The sequence below is a fragment of the Puma concolor genome, chromosome B3, assembly GCF_028749965.1.
Source record: "Puma concolor isolate L17-30 chromosome B3, mPumCon1.1.hap2, whole genome shotgun sequence".
Classification (NCBI taxonomy): domain Eukaryota; kingdom Metazoa; phylum Chordata; class Mammalia; order Carnivora; family Felidae; genus Puma; species Puma concolor.
Genome location: NC_141672.1, coordinates 50,414,010 through 50,434,348, shown reverse-complemented (window position 1 = coordinate 50,434,348; position 20,339 = coordinate 50,414,010). Strand labels below are relative to the sequence as shown.

The 20,339-nt window shown below is 42.7% G+C and overlaps 2 protein-coding genes across 14 annotated transcripts in view; one reads left to right on the top strand and one right to left on the bottom strand.

Moving 5' to 3' along the window:
* The window catches only part of CDKL1 (cyclin dependent kinase like 1), a 60,879-nt gene extending 60,088 nt beyond the window's left edge, over positions 1–791 (bottom strand). Inside the window, exon 1 of one of the 2 annotated variants that reach the window (XM_086709793.1) lies at positions 476–791. The gene's annotated coding sequence lies outside the window, so the exon portion shown is untranslated. Of the gene's footprint in view, positions 1–56; positions 362–475 lie in introns of those variants that run through there. The other variant, XM_086709794.1, reaches the window with a different exon arrangement.
* Positions 143–19,570, top strand: LOC147579967 (uncharacterized). Of its 12 annotated transcripts, none has more exons than XM_086709803.1 (6): positions 143–1,010; positions 6,168–6,269; positions 7,159–7,273; positions 9,025–9,217; positions 9,306–9,404; positions 13,066–19,570. In XM_086709803.1, exon 1 carries the CDS (start codon positions 152–154, stop codon positions 770–772), a length of 621 nt encoding a protein of 206 aa, XP_086565929.1. In that variant the 5' UTR covers positions 143–151; the 3' UTR covers positions 773–1,010; positions 6,168–6,269; positions 7,159–7,273; positions 9,025–9,217; positions 9,306–9,404; positions 13,066–19,570. The 12 variants fall into 12 exon arrangements, with proteins under 12 accessions (XP_086565929.1, XP_086565927.1, XP_086565924.1 ...); XM_086709801.1 differs by having other exon boundaries at positions 8,918–9,217; XM_086709798.1 differs by having other exon boundaries at positions 6,168–6,337; positions 8,918–9,217.
* The last annotated feature ends 769 nt before the right edge of the window (positions 19,571–20,339 follow it).

Below are 20,339 nucleotides of genomic sequence, written 5' to 3'. Positions count from 1 at the left end.
GGATGACAGCCTAGAGCTCGTCTCCAGTAATCCAATTCTAATCGTCTGGTACACACCCTGCAAGTTAAAATGCAACCCGTTATCCTAAATCGAACGGAGTTGTAAGATAATCTATCTTGTTTAATGTTATAGTTCATCCGATCTGAGACACATGAGCCTGCTAGAGGACGGAGAAGGAAGACTCAGGGATTCCCCGGTTCTAATTTCGGGTCTCATTTCCTTTGGGCAAGGAGACACCGCCCGGGTCCCCGCGCGGGCGAAGCAGGCGCCCGAAGGGGGAGCCCGGCGACCCCAGGCGCGGGCGGGCCTCGGCGGGGAGCGGGGCCGCGCCTTCCCGCCGCCCCCGCGGGGCCCTGCCGCCAGCGCCACCCGGTTGCCCACCCGCGCCCGGTCCGCGCAGCGCAGCCTCGAGCGGCACCACGTGGCGGCCAGGCCCGCCGTCCGGGTCCGCGCGCCTTCCCCGCCCGGGACTCACGGCGCCGCGCGGCCCGGCCTGGCCCTGCTCCCGCCTCGCCGCCTCTCTCCCGGCTCCGCTCGCCGCCGCCCCGGCCGCAATCCCTATGGGAACCGGCCCCCGCCCCGGACTGGCCTGGGCGGGGCCGCCGCGCCCCGGCTGCCCTTCTGGAGCGGGCCGCCAGCCAGGCTGCGGGGAAGGGCCCTGGGGGGTGGGGGTGGGGGGGCCCTAGGGCCCGGTTGCCCGCGCGACCCTCTGCCGGGAGAGGAGGCCTGCGGGACTGCAAACTCCAGCAGGTCGTGTAGAACGCAGCTATAGCAGAGTCGGCTGGGAAGACGCCTGCGCCGGGAGCACCCCTCCCCAACCCTCGTGCAATCTGTACTTCACCGGCAGGTCAGATTCTACCGGTACTACGCGGGATTACTCCCCTGTGCCCTCCGCTAGGATGTAAACGGCTTGAGGGCAGCTGCTGTGTCTGTGCTCATCAGTGCTGTAGCATCCAGTCCAGTGAATGATGAATGAATGAAAGCAGAGTGAGGAAAAGAGGGAGAGGAAGGTATGATGACTGAAACTGGTTGCAGTCAGCACTTCCTTCCACTAGTTTGGGATCCATCACCATTAACTTCCTCTATAGCTGGGCTTTCTGACATGGGAGACTTACAGAGCCCGCCTTGGTTTAGGAGGGTTTTTTCTTTCTTTCTTTCTTTCTTTCTTTCTTTCTTTCTTTCTTTCTTTCTTTCTTTCTTTCTTTCTTTCTTTCTTTCTTTCTTTCTTTCTTTCTTTCTTTCTCTTTTTCTTTCTTTCTTTCTCTCTTTTTCTTTCTCTTTCTTTCTTTCTTTCTTTCTTTCTTTCTTTCTTTCTTTCTTCCTCTTTCTTTTTTCTTTCCTCCCCTCCCTTTCTGACTTTTCTTAAGTGATCTCTACACCCAGTGTGGGGCTCAAACTCAGGACCCTGAAATGAGGAGTCTTATGCTGTACCGACTGAGCCAGCCAGATGCCCCTGTCTTAGGTTATTTATTCCCATCCTTGTCCCAACTGAGTCCTACTCACCCAGGTCTAAGCACAATAGTGGGAAGTTAATGGACCTGGGGAATTCATGAAATAATTTGCTACTAGGCAGACTGCCCCAGTACTTTATCATCTCTCCCATTCCATATGCCCAGCACTGAGATGGCTGTTTGCTGGGGAAGTGATATCTGAGGAGAGGAAAGTGTCATACTGTCTATGAAACAGGGACCAATTCCACACCAAGCAGCGTGCCATTAAAAGTAAATCTGGATAGGGTTCAGGAAGGAGCTGAAGCTGGGAGGAGAGGAATTAGGGCTGCCTTGGCTGAAGTCACATGTAGATAGGGTCCAGGGATGAGCTAGAGGTGGTCTGTGAACCTCCTAGAAACTGTTTGCAGATGGCAACCACTGATGCATTTCCTGTCTCTATAGTTTTGTGTTTTCCAGATTGTCATATAAATGGATTTTTACATTATGTCAGCTTTTGAGGCTAACTACGCTTCCTTTATTTAACATAATGCATTTGAGATTGATCCGTGTTGTTACATTTATCACTAGTTCATTTTTTTTTCATTATTGAGTAGTATTCCATTGTATAGATAAACCACACTTTATCCCAGTTGAAGAACATTTTAGTTGTTTCTAGTTTTTAGGCCATTATAAACATTCATGCATGGTCTTTTGTGTGAACATACGTTTTTCTTTCTCTTGGGAAAATACTAGGACTACTATTAGGTCATCGGATAAGTATATGTTATTGTAAGTAATTGCCAAAATGTTTTCCAAAGTGACCATTCCATTTCACATTCCTGCCAACAATGTTCAATTACTCTGCATCTTTGCCAGCACTTGGCAGTCAGTTCTTTTGATTTTTATCCATTCTAATAGGTAGGTAATTGTCTCTTGTGGTTTTAATTTGCTTTTCCCTAATGACTAATGTTGAATAGTTTTTCCATGCACTTTTTACTCTCTGGATGTTTTCTCACTTATAAGTTCTAGCTTTTTGTAAATTCCTTGGTGGGGTTTTCTAAGTAGACAGTCCTGTCATCTGCAAATAGGGACAGGTTTAGTGCTTCCTAACTGGCATACATTTTATTTCTTTTTCTTGACTTATTGCACTTGGTAGGTGCATTAAATAGGAACAGTGAGAGCAGCCATTTTTATTACTGATCTTAGGAGGAAAGCATTCAGTCTTGTACCATTAGGTAGGATGTTAGTTAGATCACTTTGTAGATGCTGTGGCAGGCAGCCTCCAAGATGGCCCTTAATGAGCCCTGCCTCCTGGTATTCATGCCCTTATGTGTTCCCCTTCCCTTCAGTGTAGGCCTGACCTAATAACCTTCTTCTAAGGAATAAAATAAGGCATAAGTAATGGAATATCACTTCCAAGATTAGTTTACAAAGAGACAGATTTCTGCCTTGGGAACTCTCTTGCTCACTTTCCCTGATGGAATCAAGATGCCGTGTTGTGAGCTGCCCTATAGCAAGGTTCTGAAGAGGCAAACAGCCAAGAAATTAGGCACTCAGTTTCATATTCTGTGAGGCACTGAATCTTGCCAACAACCATGTGAGTGAGCTCCCGCTCCAGTGAGCCCTCATATGAGACTGTAGCTCCAAGTGACAACGAAATTTCAATCTTATGAGCGACCTTGAATCAGAGGCATTTAGCTAGTCATATCTGGATCCCTAATCTCCAGGAACCATGAGATAACAAAGGTTTAATGTTTATGTTTTGGGGTTGTTATGCTGCAATATAAATTTAACACAGAAGCCCTTTATTAGATCGAGAATGTTTTCTGTAATCTCCTTTTACTGAGAATTTTTAAAAATATATTGAATGGATGTTGAATTTGCCAAATATTTTTCTACATCTATTGAGATGAGCACATGATTTTCCTATTTAGTTTGTCGATATAGTGAATTACATTCATAGATTTAAAAATGTTAAACCAACCTTGCATTCCTGGAATAAACCCAACTTGCATGATGTTCCATCATTTTGATACATGCTGGAGTCAATTAGTCATATTTTATTGAGGGTTTTTGCATTAATATATCTGAGAGATATTGATCTGTAGTTTTCCTATAATGTCTTTGTCTAGCTTTGGAGCCAGGGTAATACTAATCTCATAAACTGAGTGGGAAGTGTTTCCTTCTCCTCTGTTTTCTGGAGAAGCTTACATTAAATTGTATTTATTTACTTCTTAAATGTCTGTTGTGATTTTTCAGCAGAGCCACCTGAGTATGGAGTTTTCCTTGTTGAAATGTTTTAAATCATAAATTCTATTTCTTCAATAAAGTATAGGGCTATTCAGGATATCTGTTTCTTCTTGAGTGAATTTTGGTAGTTTGTGTCTTCAAGGAATTTGTCTATTTTGTCTAGATGTTTGAATTCATGGGCATAAGGTTGTTCATATATGCTAATATTACACTATTATCTTTTTAATGTTGTTCATACATAATACTATTACATTATTACCCTTTTAATATCTATAGTACACATAGTGGTGTTCCCTATGTCATTCTTGATATTAGTAATTGTTTTTTTCTCCTTTTTCTTGATCAGTGTGACTAAGTCTTATTGATTTTATTCATCTTTTAAAAGAAACAGCTTTTGATTTAATTTATTTTCTATTTTTTTCTCTTTTTCATTGCAATGATTTCACCTCTTTTTTCTGCTTGCTTTGCTTTTAGCTGCCTTTTCTAGTTTTTTAAGATGGACACCTAGAGGTCACTAATTTTATTTTTATTTTTTATGTTTATTTATTTTGAGAGAGAGAGAGAGAGAGAGAGAGAGAGAGATCATGCACTAGCAGGGAAGAGGCAGAGAGAGAGGGAGAGAGAAATCCCAAGCAGCCTCCACACTCATCACAGAGCCCAGTATGGGCTCTATGTCACAAGCCATGAGATCGTGACCTGAGCTGAAAATCAAGAGTCAGACGCTTAACTGACTGAGCCGTGCAGGTGCTCCTAGATCATTATGTATTTCTTCTTTATAATATAATCCTTTGCTGCCATACATTTTTCTCAAAGCACTACTTTAAATACACCCCAGAAATATTTATATGTTGTGTTTTCATTTTCATTCAGCTCAAAGTATTTTCCAGTTTCTTTTGTGATTTCCTATCTGACCCATGGGTTATTTGAGGTGTGTGGTTTAATTTCAAACTAGTTGCAGATTTTCTAGATAATCTTTTTATTACTGTTTTCTAGCTCAACTCCACCATTTTCAGAGAACTCTCTTTGTATGATTTAAATTCTCCGAAATGTGTTAAGATTTGTTTTATGGCCCAGCATATGGTCTATGTTGGTGAATGTTTCTTTTTTGACAGTTAAAAAAAATTATATGTAAGTGATATGAGAAAGTCAGTGCGAGTTGCTCCAGAGCTGCCTTGTCTGAAGTTCATACCAGGCTACAGTTAGTCTGGAAAATTAACTTTATGGACTCTACAAGGTTCAGTACCCAAGGGGCCTGGAATTGTACCAAGCCCGGTGGTAGTTAAAGTAGGGAGCAAGTGCACTATTTATTTGCGCCTAAGTAGGCAGTGGACCAGAAAGTCAGCGTGACTGGCAGCTGGACCAGTTGTTTTGTTTGGAGGAAGTTGGAGCAAAATAGTAGAGGACAGCTTTGAAAAGGAGACAGACAGTTGATGTCACCATTTAGCACCAAACAGAGAGGATACTGTGGCCTCTCTACTGTCAAATCACAGGCAGTGCTTTCAGTTGGCAGGACTGAAACTGGTTTTGATGTAAAAGAATTACAGCTCCTGGGAAATATAGTTCTTGGGAAGCTGAGAAATGGTCTGATATGTGGGCTCTTTTTCTCAAGCGAGAGCAGAGAACAGCGAAAGAACATTATCATTTTCTACTTACAGTGATTTTTTATTTGTAACTCTGCATAATTAGAATACGTCAATGTCCCTGTATTACATAAACAGTGCTGTGGTATTTTAATCACTTAAGGAAGCAATAAGCATTCAGTAAGGAAACACACGGTAAGACAAAGAGCCTGGGATTTGGAGTCGGAAGACTAGGATTTCTACCTTCTTACTAGTGTTTGATCTTGTGCAAGATAGTTACTGTTGCCTAAACAATAACAACAGCCAGTTAACTAGTGTGAACCTCGTGACAGGCATTGTGCTTGGAGTATTTTCTGTGTGAGCCCCACAACAACCCTGGGAGATGGGCATCCACATTATCACTAGATAATTTCAGATGAGGTTTCGGATGAGGAAGGTGAGCTTTAGAATGGGTAAGTGAGGGGCACCCGGGTGGCTCAGTGTGTTGAGCGTCCGACTTTGGCTCAGGTCATGATCTCACGGTTCCTGAGTTCAAGCTCGGCGTCAGGCTCTGCGCTCGGAGCTTGGAGCCTGGAGCCTACTTAGGATTCTGTCTCTGTCTCTTTGCCCCTCCTCTGCTCACGCTCTGTCTCTCTCTTTCTCTCTCAAATATAAAATGAATCATAAAAAACAAAAAAAGAATGGGTGATTTGTCTGAGGGCACAAAGCTAGTGAGTTGTGAAGCAGGCATGGGATTGTAGGCAGTGAGTCCAGAACCTTTACTCCTAACTGTTTTTGCTAATATCACTGAATGTTCGGGGGTGGCTGTCAGGATTTTGGAATGAGGGTATAGGACCCTGGGAGTTGATCCACTGTACTTCCCACACACAGTGTAGCGCTCTCCTTTTTTTTTTTTTTTTTTTTTCAGCTGCCTGGAAGATGAGTCTTGTCATTACGCTTCCTTCTCACAGTAGCCCAGAAACTTCATCTGTGTGCGGCTCTGACACTTTGGAGAATTAACCTCCCCAAGGTCAGGGCAGAGTGCTGACACCTCATCCCAGTGCTGAACACAGGGCGATGCTGGAAGTTTCTCTGCTTGTTAGTTTTCCAATTATATTTCCTTAAGGAAAGGGAGTTGAGTCACGGTGATCTTCCACTGACACAATACAGCTGCTCGAGGAAATCCTTGACTTTACTTTCCCTGCTTTAGGTGGATTTGGAAAGGAAATCATTTCGTGGCACATTCAGAAAATGGTTAATGACTACCATTCAGGGACACTTATGTTTCAGGTTCAATAACCACATGATCTCTAATCTTTATAACATTCCTACATGGTTGGATATATTAACTGGTTGGAATTATTAACTGCCCCATTTTATAAAAGAAGAAGCTGGGGATCTGGGAGGTTGGTCAAAGTAGACAAGGCCATCCAGGTATCCAGGGCTAAAGAAAGGCAGGTTTCAAACTCAGCCCCACCTATTTCCAAAGCCCATGCTCTGGAGATGCTAACACGTAACTGTGGCAACTAAGAACACCCTGTGAACAACCTAAAGAGAAGCCAGGTGTCACCCAAGTTCATCCTGACAAATCACTGCTAAACGTTACAAAGCCAGATGTGTAAGTAACTTTTCCCTTTATCTGGAGACTGGTGAATCAATTCCAAAATACTGGAAAATAAATGTAAATAAAATAAGGGCCTATCGTCCTTGACTTTCTCTGTGGGCCTAGCCAACAGTAAAATTGAGTATTTTCATCCCTATTAACATAACCTTAGTCATTTTGTGTGGGTGTTTTCCCTTTAAGTACTTCTTGCATTTCCCATTTGGCAAACCATCCTTTTAAAGCACCTCCTCTTCTAAGGGCTTTCTTTGTTTCTGAATCTCCCTTTAACAAACTCAACACCTTTTTGCCTTTCCAGATTTTAAAACCACCACCCAGTACCTTCGCCCTTGAACCTACATGCCACAAGAGCTCAGCAACATTAACACTAAAACCTTGGGAAGTTTATGTGGCTGACCCTGGGCTACTAGTGGGTGAGTCACTGTATCCGATGATCCATGATCCGTCTTCAAGAAAGTGTCAAAACCTCAGGGTGTACATCTCTTTGCCACCTTGGACAATGGATTGCTAACCATACTTATCTTAAATAAGGCAATCTATGTACGTTTCTGTTTTATGATTTTGAATCGTATGTTCTAGGGGAAAAAGGTACATTCCCAAAGGTAAATTTATGAGACTGAAGAAATAGGAAAGAACATTAGTGACTTTCTGAACTTCAGCTTAAAGCTGTTACACACAAACAGCTGTTTGGAAAGCAGGCTTTCCCTGAGTGCTGGCATGTGCCTGCCACCACGCTGGGCACCAGAGGCTCAGAAAGGGGGTGAGACTTGCTCAAAGATGACCAGAGACTCAAGGCGCCAGCTGAAACCAGCACCCGGCTCTGCTCACTCTCAGGTTCAGCTTCTCCTGTTTCCTTCCCTGCTGTTGATGCACCGTGTCAGCGTGTGTAGTTGTGTAGCCAGCGCTCCTGTCTCTCCACCCTCAGCTTCTCCTTTTATAAAATGGGGCCACTAATTCCAACTAGTTAATATGTCCAACCACGTAGGATTATTATAAAGATTGGAGATCATGTGGTTACTGAGCCTGAAACATAAGTGTCCCTAAGTGGTGGTTATGAACTATTTTCTGTACGTGCCCATGAAATGATTTCCTTTCCAAGTCCACTTACAGCAAGAAGGAAACTAGAGAGGAGAACATGGAGGGCTTTTCAGTAGAACCTTGGTTTGTGAGCATAATTCATTCCAGAAACATGCTTGTGATCCAAAGCACATGTATATCAAAGGGAATTTCAAAAACCATTGGCTCAGTTGTGATCATGTGATGTTTGGCATCAGGTACTACTCGTATTGCAAGACATCGCTCATTTTTATCAAGTTAAAAGTTATTAGAAATGTTTGTTCGTCTTGCGAAACACTCACAGAACAAGTTACTTACAATCCAAGGTGTTACTACTTCCCAAGGGTATTTGAAGAAATTTGAAGACACAGAGAAAAGGTAAAGGACTCATTCAAAGTAAAAAAAAAAAAAAAATTGTTTTAGGCAGCAAACAGGCCAAAATTCTGGTTTGTATTCTGATTTGTGTTCTTTCCACCTGCCATGCCACAACGCTGCTTCAAATTAGGTAACTCTATTATCTAAAAAAATATTTTTTAATGTTTATTTATTTTTGAGAGAAAGAGAGAGAGAGTGAGAGATGGAGCATGAGTAGGGGAGGGGCAGAGAGAGGGAGACACAGAATCTGAAGCAGGCTCCAGACTCTGAGCTGTCAGCACAGGGGCCCGATGCAGGGCTCGAACTCACGAACTGCGAGATCATGACCGAAGCCTAAGTCGAACGCTTAACCGACTGAGCCACCCAGGCTCCCCTAGGTGACTCTAATTATGTGGCTAAAGAAATAGAAATCTGCTTTGAAAAAACCCAGTATCGAAATAGAAATATTCATGTGTGTGATAAGGTGGGGGAGGAGGAAAGAGAGGACAGAGAGTGTGAATTATTTGCACTTTAAAAATACTTTTTCCTTATCGTGAGATTTCTTTTCATATAGATTGTTATAAAAATGCACCCCTTTCTCGAATGGAGTTAATAGTTTAAGTCCTCTCAACTTTCCCTCCTTACAGAGACTCTGTGATGCTTATTCACTGGTTTCTAAATAACTTTTTGTACAAACAAACAGAAACTACTGGCACCCTAGATACATTTCCCATGTCAACCATTGAATTCTCAGGCGTCTGTTGATCCAACAGATCTAAACAGTTTCATAAGATCCTCTTGAAGCTGCATACCTGCCAAGGATTGAGCGAAGGTCATAGTTACGACCACAGGAGGAAATCCTATCATTGTGAGCAGCTTTCACAGGAACGGCTCATCAAGTATTAGCAGTGAGGTCCTGGAGGCATCGAAAACAAATCCACATGCAGGTCCTTATAAAAAATACACATTTAAATATTTCCCCCTGCATAATAGAAATCCTGCACCTCACACAGCAACATCTTTATTTTCCTACAGTATCATCTGACCTGATTTTCCTACAAAGAGCGTGAACTCTGGAGCCAGACAGCCTGGGATCCATTCTAGTTCTGCTGTGAGCCGTCTGTCAGGAGTCAGGCAAGTTCCTTGACCTCATTATGCTTCATATGTGTCATCTGCAACACAGGAATTAGCTACCTTCCAAGTTGTTATGGGGGTTACAGGCATGATATATCCATATTAGCCTTTACTGTTATTATCACCATGCTAATAATAATCTACACACTATTTTCTGTTCAGGTGGGAATTTCATTTACTACTAAAATGTATTCCAGGAGCACCTGGGTGGCTCCGTCGGTTAAGCGTCCAACTTTGGCTCAGGTCATGATCTCACAGTTCGTGAGTTCCAGCCCCGCATCAGGCACTGCTGTCAGCCCAGAGACCGTTTGGGATCCTCTGTCCCTTTCTCTCTCTGCCCCTACCCCACTTGTGCTCTCTCTCTCTCTCAAAAATAAACATTAAAAAAAAACCCACAAAGAGTAAATCTTAAATAAAACATATTCCATACCTCACTGAGAGCACATGTAAATTTATAGATTCATTCAACACCTACCAGTCAAGGAAGAATATCCTTTTAGTCACTCAGAGGCCTAAGCAACACTTGCAGGGTTCTTCTCGGGAAGCCAGTGCTTCTCACTGGGAGAGCAGCCCTGTTTCCACCACAAGGCGCTGCTGCTGGATGGAAGGTCTCCAAGGAAGGAGGCAGGGTATGATGGAGGGCCAATCAGACCCGGGTTCAAACCTGGGTTCTACCCTTTTTTTTTTTTTTTGCTGTGTGAAACCAGGAAAATTACTTCTTGTATTAGTCTGGGACTTTTTTTTTCTTCTTTCAGTTTCTTTTTTTTAATTAAATTTTTTGAGGTAATTGCTGATTCCCATGCAGCTGTAGAGATTCTGTAAACTGTCTCCCCAGTTTCCCCCAGTGGTAACATCTTGCCAAATTATGGTTCAGCATCACAGCGGGATATGCACGTTGATGAAGTCAACCTACAGAACAGTTCTTTTTTTTTTTTTTAATGTTTTATTTTATTTTTGAGACAGAGAGAGAGTATGAACAGGGGAGGGGCAGAGAGAGGGAGACACAGAATCTGAAATGGGCTCCAGGCTCTGAGCTGTCAGCACAGAGCCCAACACGGGGCTCGAACTCACGGACCGTGAGATCATGACCTGAGCCGAAGTCGGACGCTTAACCGACCGAGCCACCCAGGTGCCCCAACCTACAGAACAGTTCTATCACCATAGCATCCCTCATATTGCCCTTCATCCCCCTCTCTGACCCCTGCTTGGGAATAAGTTCTGTGGGCATAGGTGGGTAAATAAATACCCAGAGACGACATGGTTGGACTGCACAGCAAATGTCTGTTTAACCTCCTAAGGCACTGCCATATGGCTTTTCAAAATGGCTGTGCCATTCTGCACGCTCTCCAGCAAAATGCAAGAGTCCCAGGTGCTCTACGTCTCTGCAAGTGTTTGGCGCCATCAGTCTTTTCTTTGTTTTTAAATTGTGTTGAGAGGCACATAACATAAAATTTACTGTCTTTATCATGTTCAGTGGACAGTTGAGTGGAACTGAGTGCTTTCCTGTTGTTCTGCCACCATTACCACCAGCTTAGAGCTCTTTTCATCTTGTAAAATGGAAACTGTACCCAGGGTACAATAACTTCCCCTTCCCCCCACCCCAGCCCCTGGTGATTGTCATTCTACTTCCTGTCTCTATGGTTTTCACTACTCTAGGTACCTTTCATATTTTAGCAATTGTGAGCAATGCTGCTATTGATACAGATGCACAGATATCTCTTTGAGACCCTGACTTCAATCTTGTGGGTATACCCAGAAGTGGGATTGCTGGATCATAGGGTAGTTCTATTTTTAATTTTTTGAGGAACTACCATACCGTTTGCCACAGCAGCTGCCCCATTTTACATTCTCACCAACAGTACACAAGGGTTCCAATTTCTCCACATCCTCACTAACATTCGTTACTTTCTTTTTTTTTTTTTTTTATTTTCTTGATGGTAGTCATTCTAGTGGGTGTGGGGTGGCATCTCACTGTGGTTTTGATTTGTGGACTGGGATCTTAGTTGCCAACCATAGAAGCCGCTTCAGCTAGTTTAAGCAGAAAGGGATTGATTAAGAGATATTAAATAGTTTGTAGCATCTCCAGGAAAGTCAGATAGTTAGGGCTCGGGGCTGCGTAGCTAGACCCTGGGGCTGCTGCTGGCGGTGCTACAGGTGGTGGGACACTACACGCAAGATTCTCCATCATTCAGGCTACTGAAGACCAGACTCCTCTCTTCCATCCAAGCCAGAAAGGGGATTCGGGACAGCACCGCTGCTTCATGCTGCTCTCTTTCCAACTGAGACTTGTGTGAGTCTGGCTGGGAGCATCTGTACCCTGGCTGCTAAGACGCTGGGAAAGGGAGTCTGAGTTTCTGCCTCCGAGAGTCCAGATTCCTAGTGAAGGAAATTATTCCAGCATAGGAAAAGTTTTCAAAGATAGCCACAAGGCATAAGAAATATATACTCTACTCCCCCACCCTGTTTATAAATAGGGATAGTCATAGCTACCTAACAGACTTGTTTTAAAGATGAACTGAGGTCCCCGAGGTAAAATGTGTAACACCATGTCTGGCACATGGCAGGTGCCAATCATGTTATCTTTCTCCTTTGTCTCAATAAAATGCAAGCTGTGAGTTACTTCCTGGGTGACATTAGGGTGTTATGTAGGCAGCTATAGGATATACTTTTAGGAACCTCAAAAGAGCTCTATGACTCCCTTAATGTCCTATCTAATATAAAGCTCCATGTTACTATTTTACTTAAGTTGTGATTCTTGAGAAAATGCAAATATCTGAAAAAGGAGGGCCATTAGGCTATAAGTGACGTATTAATACAAGATCACCTCATATGTTGGAAAGAACACTCACCTGGGCATCAAGAGGTCTGAGCTCAAATCCCATCTCCTTGTAAATAACTGTGTGATCCTGAGCAACTGGTTACCCTTTCTCGGCTTTTCTCCTCTACTAGAAGGAGGGTGAGGTACCGAATCACCATCTAGTTCTTTGGAGCTATAAATGGAGGCTTTGGAGAGCAGGTTCTGATGTGGAGCAGAAAGGAGAAAGCAGATGGGACGCCTGGGTGGCTCAGTCGGTTAAGCGTCCGACTTCAGCTCAGATCATGATTTTGTGGTTTGTGAGTTTGAGCCCCACGTCGGGCTCTGTGCTGACAGCTCAGAGCCTGCTTCGGATTCTGTGTCTCCCTCTCTCTCTGCCCCTCCCCTGCCCATGCTCTGTCTCTCAAAAATAAATAAACATTAAAAAAAAATTAAGGGGCACCTGGGTGGCTCAGTCAGTTGAGCGACCGACTTCGGCTCAGGCCATGAATGGTTTGTGAGTTTGAGCCCCGCGTCGGGCTCTGTGCTGACAGCTTACTCAGAGCCTGGAGCCTGCTTCTGATTCTCTGTCTCCCTGTCTCTCTATGCCCCTCCCCCACTCGTGCTCTGTCTCTGTCTCAGAAATAAATAAACATTAAAAAACAAATTAAAAAGAGAAAGCAGAAATATCTGTGCTCTTGAAGGATTCGAACTCCTGGGGGAAAAAAAGGACACCAAAGGACCTCAGAATGATGAGGGAGGGGGTGCTCTTTCCAGTGCCTCTGCGGCCGCTAGCAGGACCCAGTAGAAACATTAGCACAACAAGTGGCAGAAAAGTTAAGATTTTGTGGATTACCTTTTCTTCAGGCGGCCGAGGAGATGGTGGTCATTCAGACTGTGCCTGCCTACCGAAAGTCACCAACCGTCTTTCAAAATAAGAAAAGGGTCCTGCTTGGAGGACCTGGCAAGGAGAATCTCCCATGATACTACAGAAACTGGTCTGGGCTTCAAGATACCCAAGGAGGCCATTGAGGTCACCTATATTGACAAGAAATGCCCCTTTCCTGGTAATGTCTCCATCTGAGGGTGGATTCTGTCTGGTGTGGTGACCAGGATGAAGATGCATAGGACCACTGTCACCCCCTGAAACTGTCTCCACTACATCAGAAAGTACAATCACTTTGAGAAACGCCACAAGAACATGTCCATGCACCTGTCCCCCTGCTTCAGGATGTCCAGATCAGCAACATCGTCACAGTGGGCGAGTGCCCACCCCTGAGCACGACTGTGCGCTTCAACGTGCTCAAAGTCACGAAGGCCACTGGCACCAAGAAGAAGTTCCAGAAGTTTTGAAACTTGACATCTGCCCCACACCCCGAAAGAAATAAAGTTATTTTCTCAGTCAAAAAAAAAGAAGAAGAAGAAGAAGAAGAAGAAAAAGAAAGAAAAGAAAGAAAGAAAGAAAGAAAGAAAGAAAGAAAGAAAGAAAGAAAGAAAGAAAAAGAAAAAAAGAAAAAAGATTTTGTGGATTACTTAAGTATCTTGAAATTCTGTCCTTATGGGCAGGGCAGACGTAGAGCCACCCTGCTAACTGGACGGTTCTATATTCCATTCCTTTGTTTTATAATCTACGTCACTCTTATCTTTGGTCTACCATGAGTGCCACAGGTTCATTTTGCCTAAGTGTGACAGAAATAGTCTAAAAATATGCTTTCTGGTACATAGCAGGTACCTAACTAAAATTTGTTGGATAAAAATGCCATTTCTGGCACTTAGAAATGGGCTTTAGTGCATTGGTCAGTCACTGCTATTCCATGTCCCTAACTTAGTCTGAAGAATGATGTTCAGAAATTATAAAAATAGGTACATCATGTGAATCTAATTGGGAACACTGGTCTTTCAAACAAAAATCCCACAAGTCAGGTATAAATGGATGGGAAAAAGATTCTTTGTCGCTGTTTGTACTCAATGATAATGATGGAATGACAGTAATGGAGATTAGTTGATTACTTATCGAGTAACTGTTTCCTATAACATACTGTAGATGCAAAGTTGAGTTAATGTACAGTCCTTGTTCTCAGGAGTTAATTCTAGAGGTGAAGATAGAAATACCAATAATTGGAATATAGTATGGTAAGTAAGCCTTAATGAAAGCAAGTATGAAGTGTGATATTATTTTAAAGTACCGTAAAACCTTGGTTTGCAAGCATAATTCGTTCTGGAAACATGCTTGTAATCCAAAGCATATCAAAGTGAGTTTCCCCATAAGAAATAATGGAAGCCCAGATGATTTGTTCCACAACCCAAAGATATTCATATAAAAACGATACAGTACTGTAATACAATACAAAATAATAAATAAAATACAAAATATAAAGAAAAAAAATTAACCTGCACTTACTTTTGAAAACCTTCATGGCTGGTGTGAGGGAGACAAGAGAGAGGAGGGTTATTGTGTAGGGTGCCTTTCACTATAACTAATGGAATCACTGCTATCTATTGGCTCAATGGAATCTTTTTCTGCATGGGGGCCATTTTATACACTTGCACGGATGTTGACTACAGTAAATTATTAATAAACTCTGTCATATTCTGTACTTAATGTAACTGGCAATAAGGCAGCAGAGGAAAGGACCTATATCTGCAGGCAGGCTGACCTTGAATGAAGCCAAGCATTCCTAAGCTTACTCTTGTATGGAAAAGCAAAGGACTGTCCATAGGTGCTTTGAAGTCACAAAAATACACTAATGGCTGTTGTGGGCACCTTCCAACATTCTGAAAAATCACTGATTTCTACAAACACCATGGCCTGAGACCTAGCATCCGACACGGGAGATGATCACCCACAATCCCGCAGCAAGACAGAGAGAGACCCATTGGCTCAGTTGTGATCACGTGACATAAGGCGTCCCATATTATTTTGTATGGCAAGACATCGCTCGTTTATCAATTTAAAATGTGTTAGAAATGTTTGCCTGTCTTGCAGTACACCTGCAGAACAAGTTACTCACAATCCAAGGTTTTACTGTATTTGCATTTTGGAGAATTATATATGGAAAAGTGTAGAAAAGGCAACAATTAAAAAAAAAAAGTCTTCGTTTTCTGTGTTCTAGTGATTCCTACCATTACTATCTTAAGATCAAGTAGAGAGTTTGATAAAGGAGAGTGTGTATGTGTAAATCTAACACACACACACACACACACACACACACACACACAGTTTCAAGTTGGGAAGATAAGATTTAACTTTTAAAATAATGGGAACTACAGTATGCTTGATAAATATGAAGACTAATAAGATGGCATTAGCAAATAATCTTCAACTTGTCTCAAAAAGAAAATTGGAAACATCTTTAAGACCCAGGTCAAATGCCACATTATACAAAAAGTCTTAAATGCCGATTTATTTTTTGACAAAGAGAGGGAGAAAAAGAGAGAGAGAGAGAGAGAGAGAACACGAGGATCTGAAACAGGCTCTGCGCTGACAGCAGAGAGCCAGATGTGGGGCTCAAACTCACGAACCACGAGATCATGATCTGAGCCAAAGTCAAACACTTAACCAACTGAGCCACCCAGGCGCCCCTACACAAAAACTTTAACAGATCCTCCAGCTGGAACCAATCTCTCTCCACCATGTTGCCGGTCTGCCCGGTGTTAGAGCTCTTTTGCCTATGACCATCTCAAATTAGACTGTGCGCCCACTGAGAGCATGGACTTTGTTTTGTTCATGTTTGTATCCCTCCAAGTACAGTGCGACACCCACAGTAGGTGATTGATAGGCATATGTTGAATTAAATTGAATGTTGGAAGCCTCTCTCAAAGAAGGGTATGCTATAATACTGGAAACCAGAATCCACATGCATTTTCAAAGGCTGGGAAGAGTTTAAGCTAACCATGTGAATTTATGGAACCACAATGAAAAAGTAGAATGTTAGTGTCTTTTGGCTAATCATAATTGATTAGATGACATTTTTATTAATTTTAAGATACATGTCAAGAATATTATTGTTGCTTTACCAGATACTGAAAGTTTCTGTTCTAAGTTGCGCTTGTTAAAATGTAGCCATATAGAAATACCGAGAATTATATGGTAATACAAGGAAAAAGTAATTTGCAGAAGAGAGAATTCACTTAGCATTAGTTGCAGATAACTATCACATGAGTCTTTTTTATTAAATCTTCCTAAAAGCACTGCCTAGATAAAGGGCCACAGTAGAATGGAGATAAAGCAATTATACCTCCTTTTGGTGCCTCTAGAATTCCAACTTTACAGATACTAGAAAATTAGTTAAGGGAAAGTGACACATATAATTTGTTAGGTGACACTCTTGGTATTTGCATTGTTTAGATAGCATGTTAGTCCCTCTTTGGGGGATTATATGTGAAGTGTTCCCTCCATAACAGTCTAGGTCAAATATTGCCCCTAGATGTATTATTTGCCTATTTAATGTCTTTTGGTTCCAAAGTAACCCTTCTATATATTCTGTTCTGTTATGCGGGGGCCGCAATTCTGCAAACGATATTTTCAGAATCCATTCCAGTAAGGTTGGACCAACTGGAGACACAAGGAGGAGGATGGAGAGTGGAAAATGAAAAAAAAAAAAAAAACTTTCTTTCCATTTCTCTGGCTCTTCCTTATCTCCCTGGCTTCAACTTCTTTTGCCCCTTCCAGAACCCGAATTATCCCACACTTTCAGAGGTACCAGCATCAGCCCGGCAGCTCCTCTTCTCGAGGTAGGAGCCCCAACTTCCTGGGACCCTTCCTCTGAGCTCCTGATGAGCCTGTGGCAGCCGGGCAGCAGCCCCTCCACAGAGGTCAGAGCGCCAGTCTTGTGGGTCTTCTCCTCTGAGTCGCCAGGTTCTAGTGATCCCAAACTGGCCCCTTTCGTTCCTCCAGCCCTTATTGGTAGTAATTGCTTGCTGCAGCGGTTGTTCCTGGTTCCCTTCGTGTCCTATTTCTGCTTTGTCAATCCTCCAACAAGTCCACGTATTAATTCTCTAGTAAAATGGTTAGTGTTGTTTTTTTTTTCTATTTTTTAAAAATGTTTATTCATTTTTAAGAGAGACAGAGAAGCAGAGCACAAGCAGGGGAGGGGCAGAGAGAGAGGGAGACACAGAGTCCGAAGCAGGCTCAGGCTCTGAGCTGTCAGCACAGCGCCCAACGTGGGGATTGAAGTCATGAACCGTGAGATCATGACCTGAGCCGAAGTCAGACGCTTAACTGACTGAGCCACCCAGGCGCCCCTAGTGTTGTTTCTTGTTTTGTTGCCTAGACTCTGACTGATACATTTAGGCTCAATATTTTTAAATGATTTACTCCCAATACTGTCCTGTCTTTCAGAAAATTGGAAGGTATTTGCAATGTATCTGCATTTTACAGGAGCAAGACTCTTAAGAGTCAAAGAAAAATTTATTAGTTATACATGAGTGAGTTACTGCATCACTGACTCATAATGTTCGTTCTAGTGTCGTTCAATACAACAAATGTTTACTACCTACATACTGTATGTCAGGAACTGTTAGGTGCTGGGGATGCAAATCTAAGTGTTACTGTTCCTTAGCCTTAAGAGAGAAAGGGATTCCCGGGCACCTGGGTGGCTGAGTCGGTTGAGCGTCCAAGTCTTGATTTTGGCTCAGGTCATGATCCCAGGATCATAGGATCGAGCTCCACGCTGGGCTCTGTGCCGGGCACGGTACCTGCTTGAGATCCTCTCTCTCCCTCTCCCCCTCTGCCCATCTCTCCCACTCTTGCTTTCCCTCTCTAAAATAAATTGTAAACAATTTAAAAAAACGAGAGAAAAGAATTCCTACTTATTATATGTAATAGGAGCTTTAATAAAGGATGCACAAGAGGTTGTGGGATCCTGGAGGAGAAGACTTTGTACCGCGCTTTAAGAAATTTAAGTGGATGCTGGTATTCACTGTGGGTTTTCAGAAACCATAAACAGAAATATATATTTGAAAGCTTGATATGGTCAGTGGTTTATATGGAGCAGTTACACGTCAAATGGTTGGGTTGCTCTGGCAGGTGCTCAAGGACTCAGATCACTGGATTCCTATGTCCCGTAGTTATCACAAATAATCATAGTGAAGTAACTAATCCGGGAAGATTTAGATTTGAGAAAAAAGACCAGGATGAAGTCATATATCTAAAGTTAAATGTTATATACATGGATAGATTTAATTTAGATTCAGAGTGTGCTAAATCTTAAACTTACCAAAATTACCAAGGGAAGAACTTGTGGGTGAGAATCGTAATGATTTAATGAACTATTTCACTCACACACGGGGAGTGGCTTGGGTTTTTTTTTTTTTAAGCTTTGCCACGTGATGGTTTATAACTACACAGGACATCTGTTGCTTTTACCAGCTCAGCATCCATTTGCCCTTTCGTTAAAAGCCCAGTATCTATTCCTTCTTCTGCTTTGGGTAACTGTCTCAGCGTGACTGTTGTTCAAGGCCCCTCACCCTCCATGGCCAAGCAGGTTCTCTCTTCCCTCAGAACCTCAATCTTGCCTGAACGGACACTGCAGAAGTGGATTTCTCCTGAGGCCCCAAGGGGCCGTTCACTGGCTCCTGCAGCCGGGTGTTCTCTGAGCCCAGTTCTACAGTTTTTTCTTCATAACAACCAAAGAAGAGCAGAGGAACCCTGATACTTAACTCTCAATTATGTTGATTTCAGATGCAGTTTCCTCTGACTAGAATACTCTTTACCTCCCATCATTACATTTCCAAATATTATATTTCCTTCAGAGATATGGATTGAAATGCACGCTCTTGTTGGTAGTTCCTCCTTTCTGACTTGCAGTATTTTGACTTGTGACTATACCGAAACTTACCCTTTCAACTGTAAATGGACTTTTGGGTTATTTCCAGTTCGGGGCAACAATGGATAATGTTGCTTGGAACAGTCATATAGCTTTTTGGTAAACACGTTTTTGAGGTGTACCCCTAGGATTGGAAATGCTGGGTTCTGAGCTTATGTGCCTGTTCAGCTTTAGTTTTTCCAAGTGATTGTACCAGTTTGCACTCCTACAAGCAGTACGTGAATCCCTGTTGTTCCACACCCTCGTCAACACTTCATATTGTCTTCTTTCATTTTAGTCATTCTAGTGTGTGATAGCATTTAGTCATTCATGTGTGATAGTATTGTGCTGTGGTCTGATTTGGTAGTGGCGTTATTGTTTTCTTTTTTATTTCTCTGGTAACTAATGACTTTGAATACCTCTTAAAGTGTTTCCTGACCCCTTGGATACGCTTTTTCTGTTTAGCTTTATTTAGGTACACTTAAAGTATAATAAAATGTACAAAAAATGTGCAAAGTGTACAAATTGTATTTGAAGTGTACAAATAAATGATTTTAATAAGTTTACAGTTGTGCAGCTATCATCAGGGTCTAATTTTAGAACATTCCCATCATCTCAGAAAGAAACCTCATGCTCACTCACAATCACTCTGTATTCTGAACCCCTGCCCTGTGCACCTGCCCCTAATCTACCTTCTGTCTCCATAGATTTATCTTTCCTGGGCATTTCATAGAAATGGAATCATTACAGGGGCGCCTGGGTGGCTCAGTCGGTTGAGCATCCGACTTCAGCTCAGGTCACGACCTCGCAGCCCGTGAGTTCGAGCCCCGCGTCAGGCTCTGGGCTGATGGCTCAGAGCCTGGAGCCTGCTTCCGATTCTGTGTCTCCCTCTCCCTCTGCCCTCCCCCGTTCATGCTCTGTCTCTCTCTGTCTCAAAAATAAATACATGTTAAAAAAAAATTTAAAAAAAATGGAATCATTACAATATGTGATCTTTTGTGACTCGTTTCTTTTTCTTTTTTTTTTAATGTTTATTTTTTGAGAGGAGAGAGAGCATGAGTGGGGGAAGGGCATACAGAGAGGGAGACACAGAATCTGAAGCAGGCTCCAGGCTCTGAGCTGTTAGCACAGAGACTGATGCGGGGCTTGAACTCATGGACTGCGAGATGATGACCTGAGCCAAAGTCAGACACTCAACCAACTGAGCTGCCCAGGCACCCCCTGTGACTAGTTTCTTGTACTTAACATGTTCTTGAGGTTCATCTGCATTGTAGCATGTATCAGCATGTTGTTCCTTTTCATTGCTGAATTGTATTTCATTGCATGGATAGAACA

What these genes read in the sequence shown, in the direction of transcription:
- LOC147579967 (XM_086709806.1), top strand. Translation starts at nt 152, where the DNA reads ATGAGCCTGCTAGAGGACGGAGAAGGAAGACTCAGGGATTCCCCGGTT.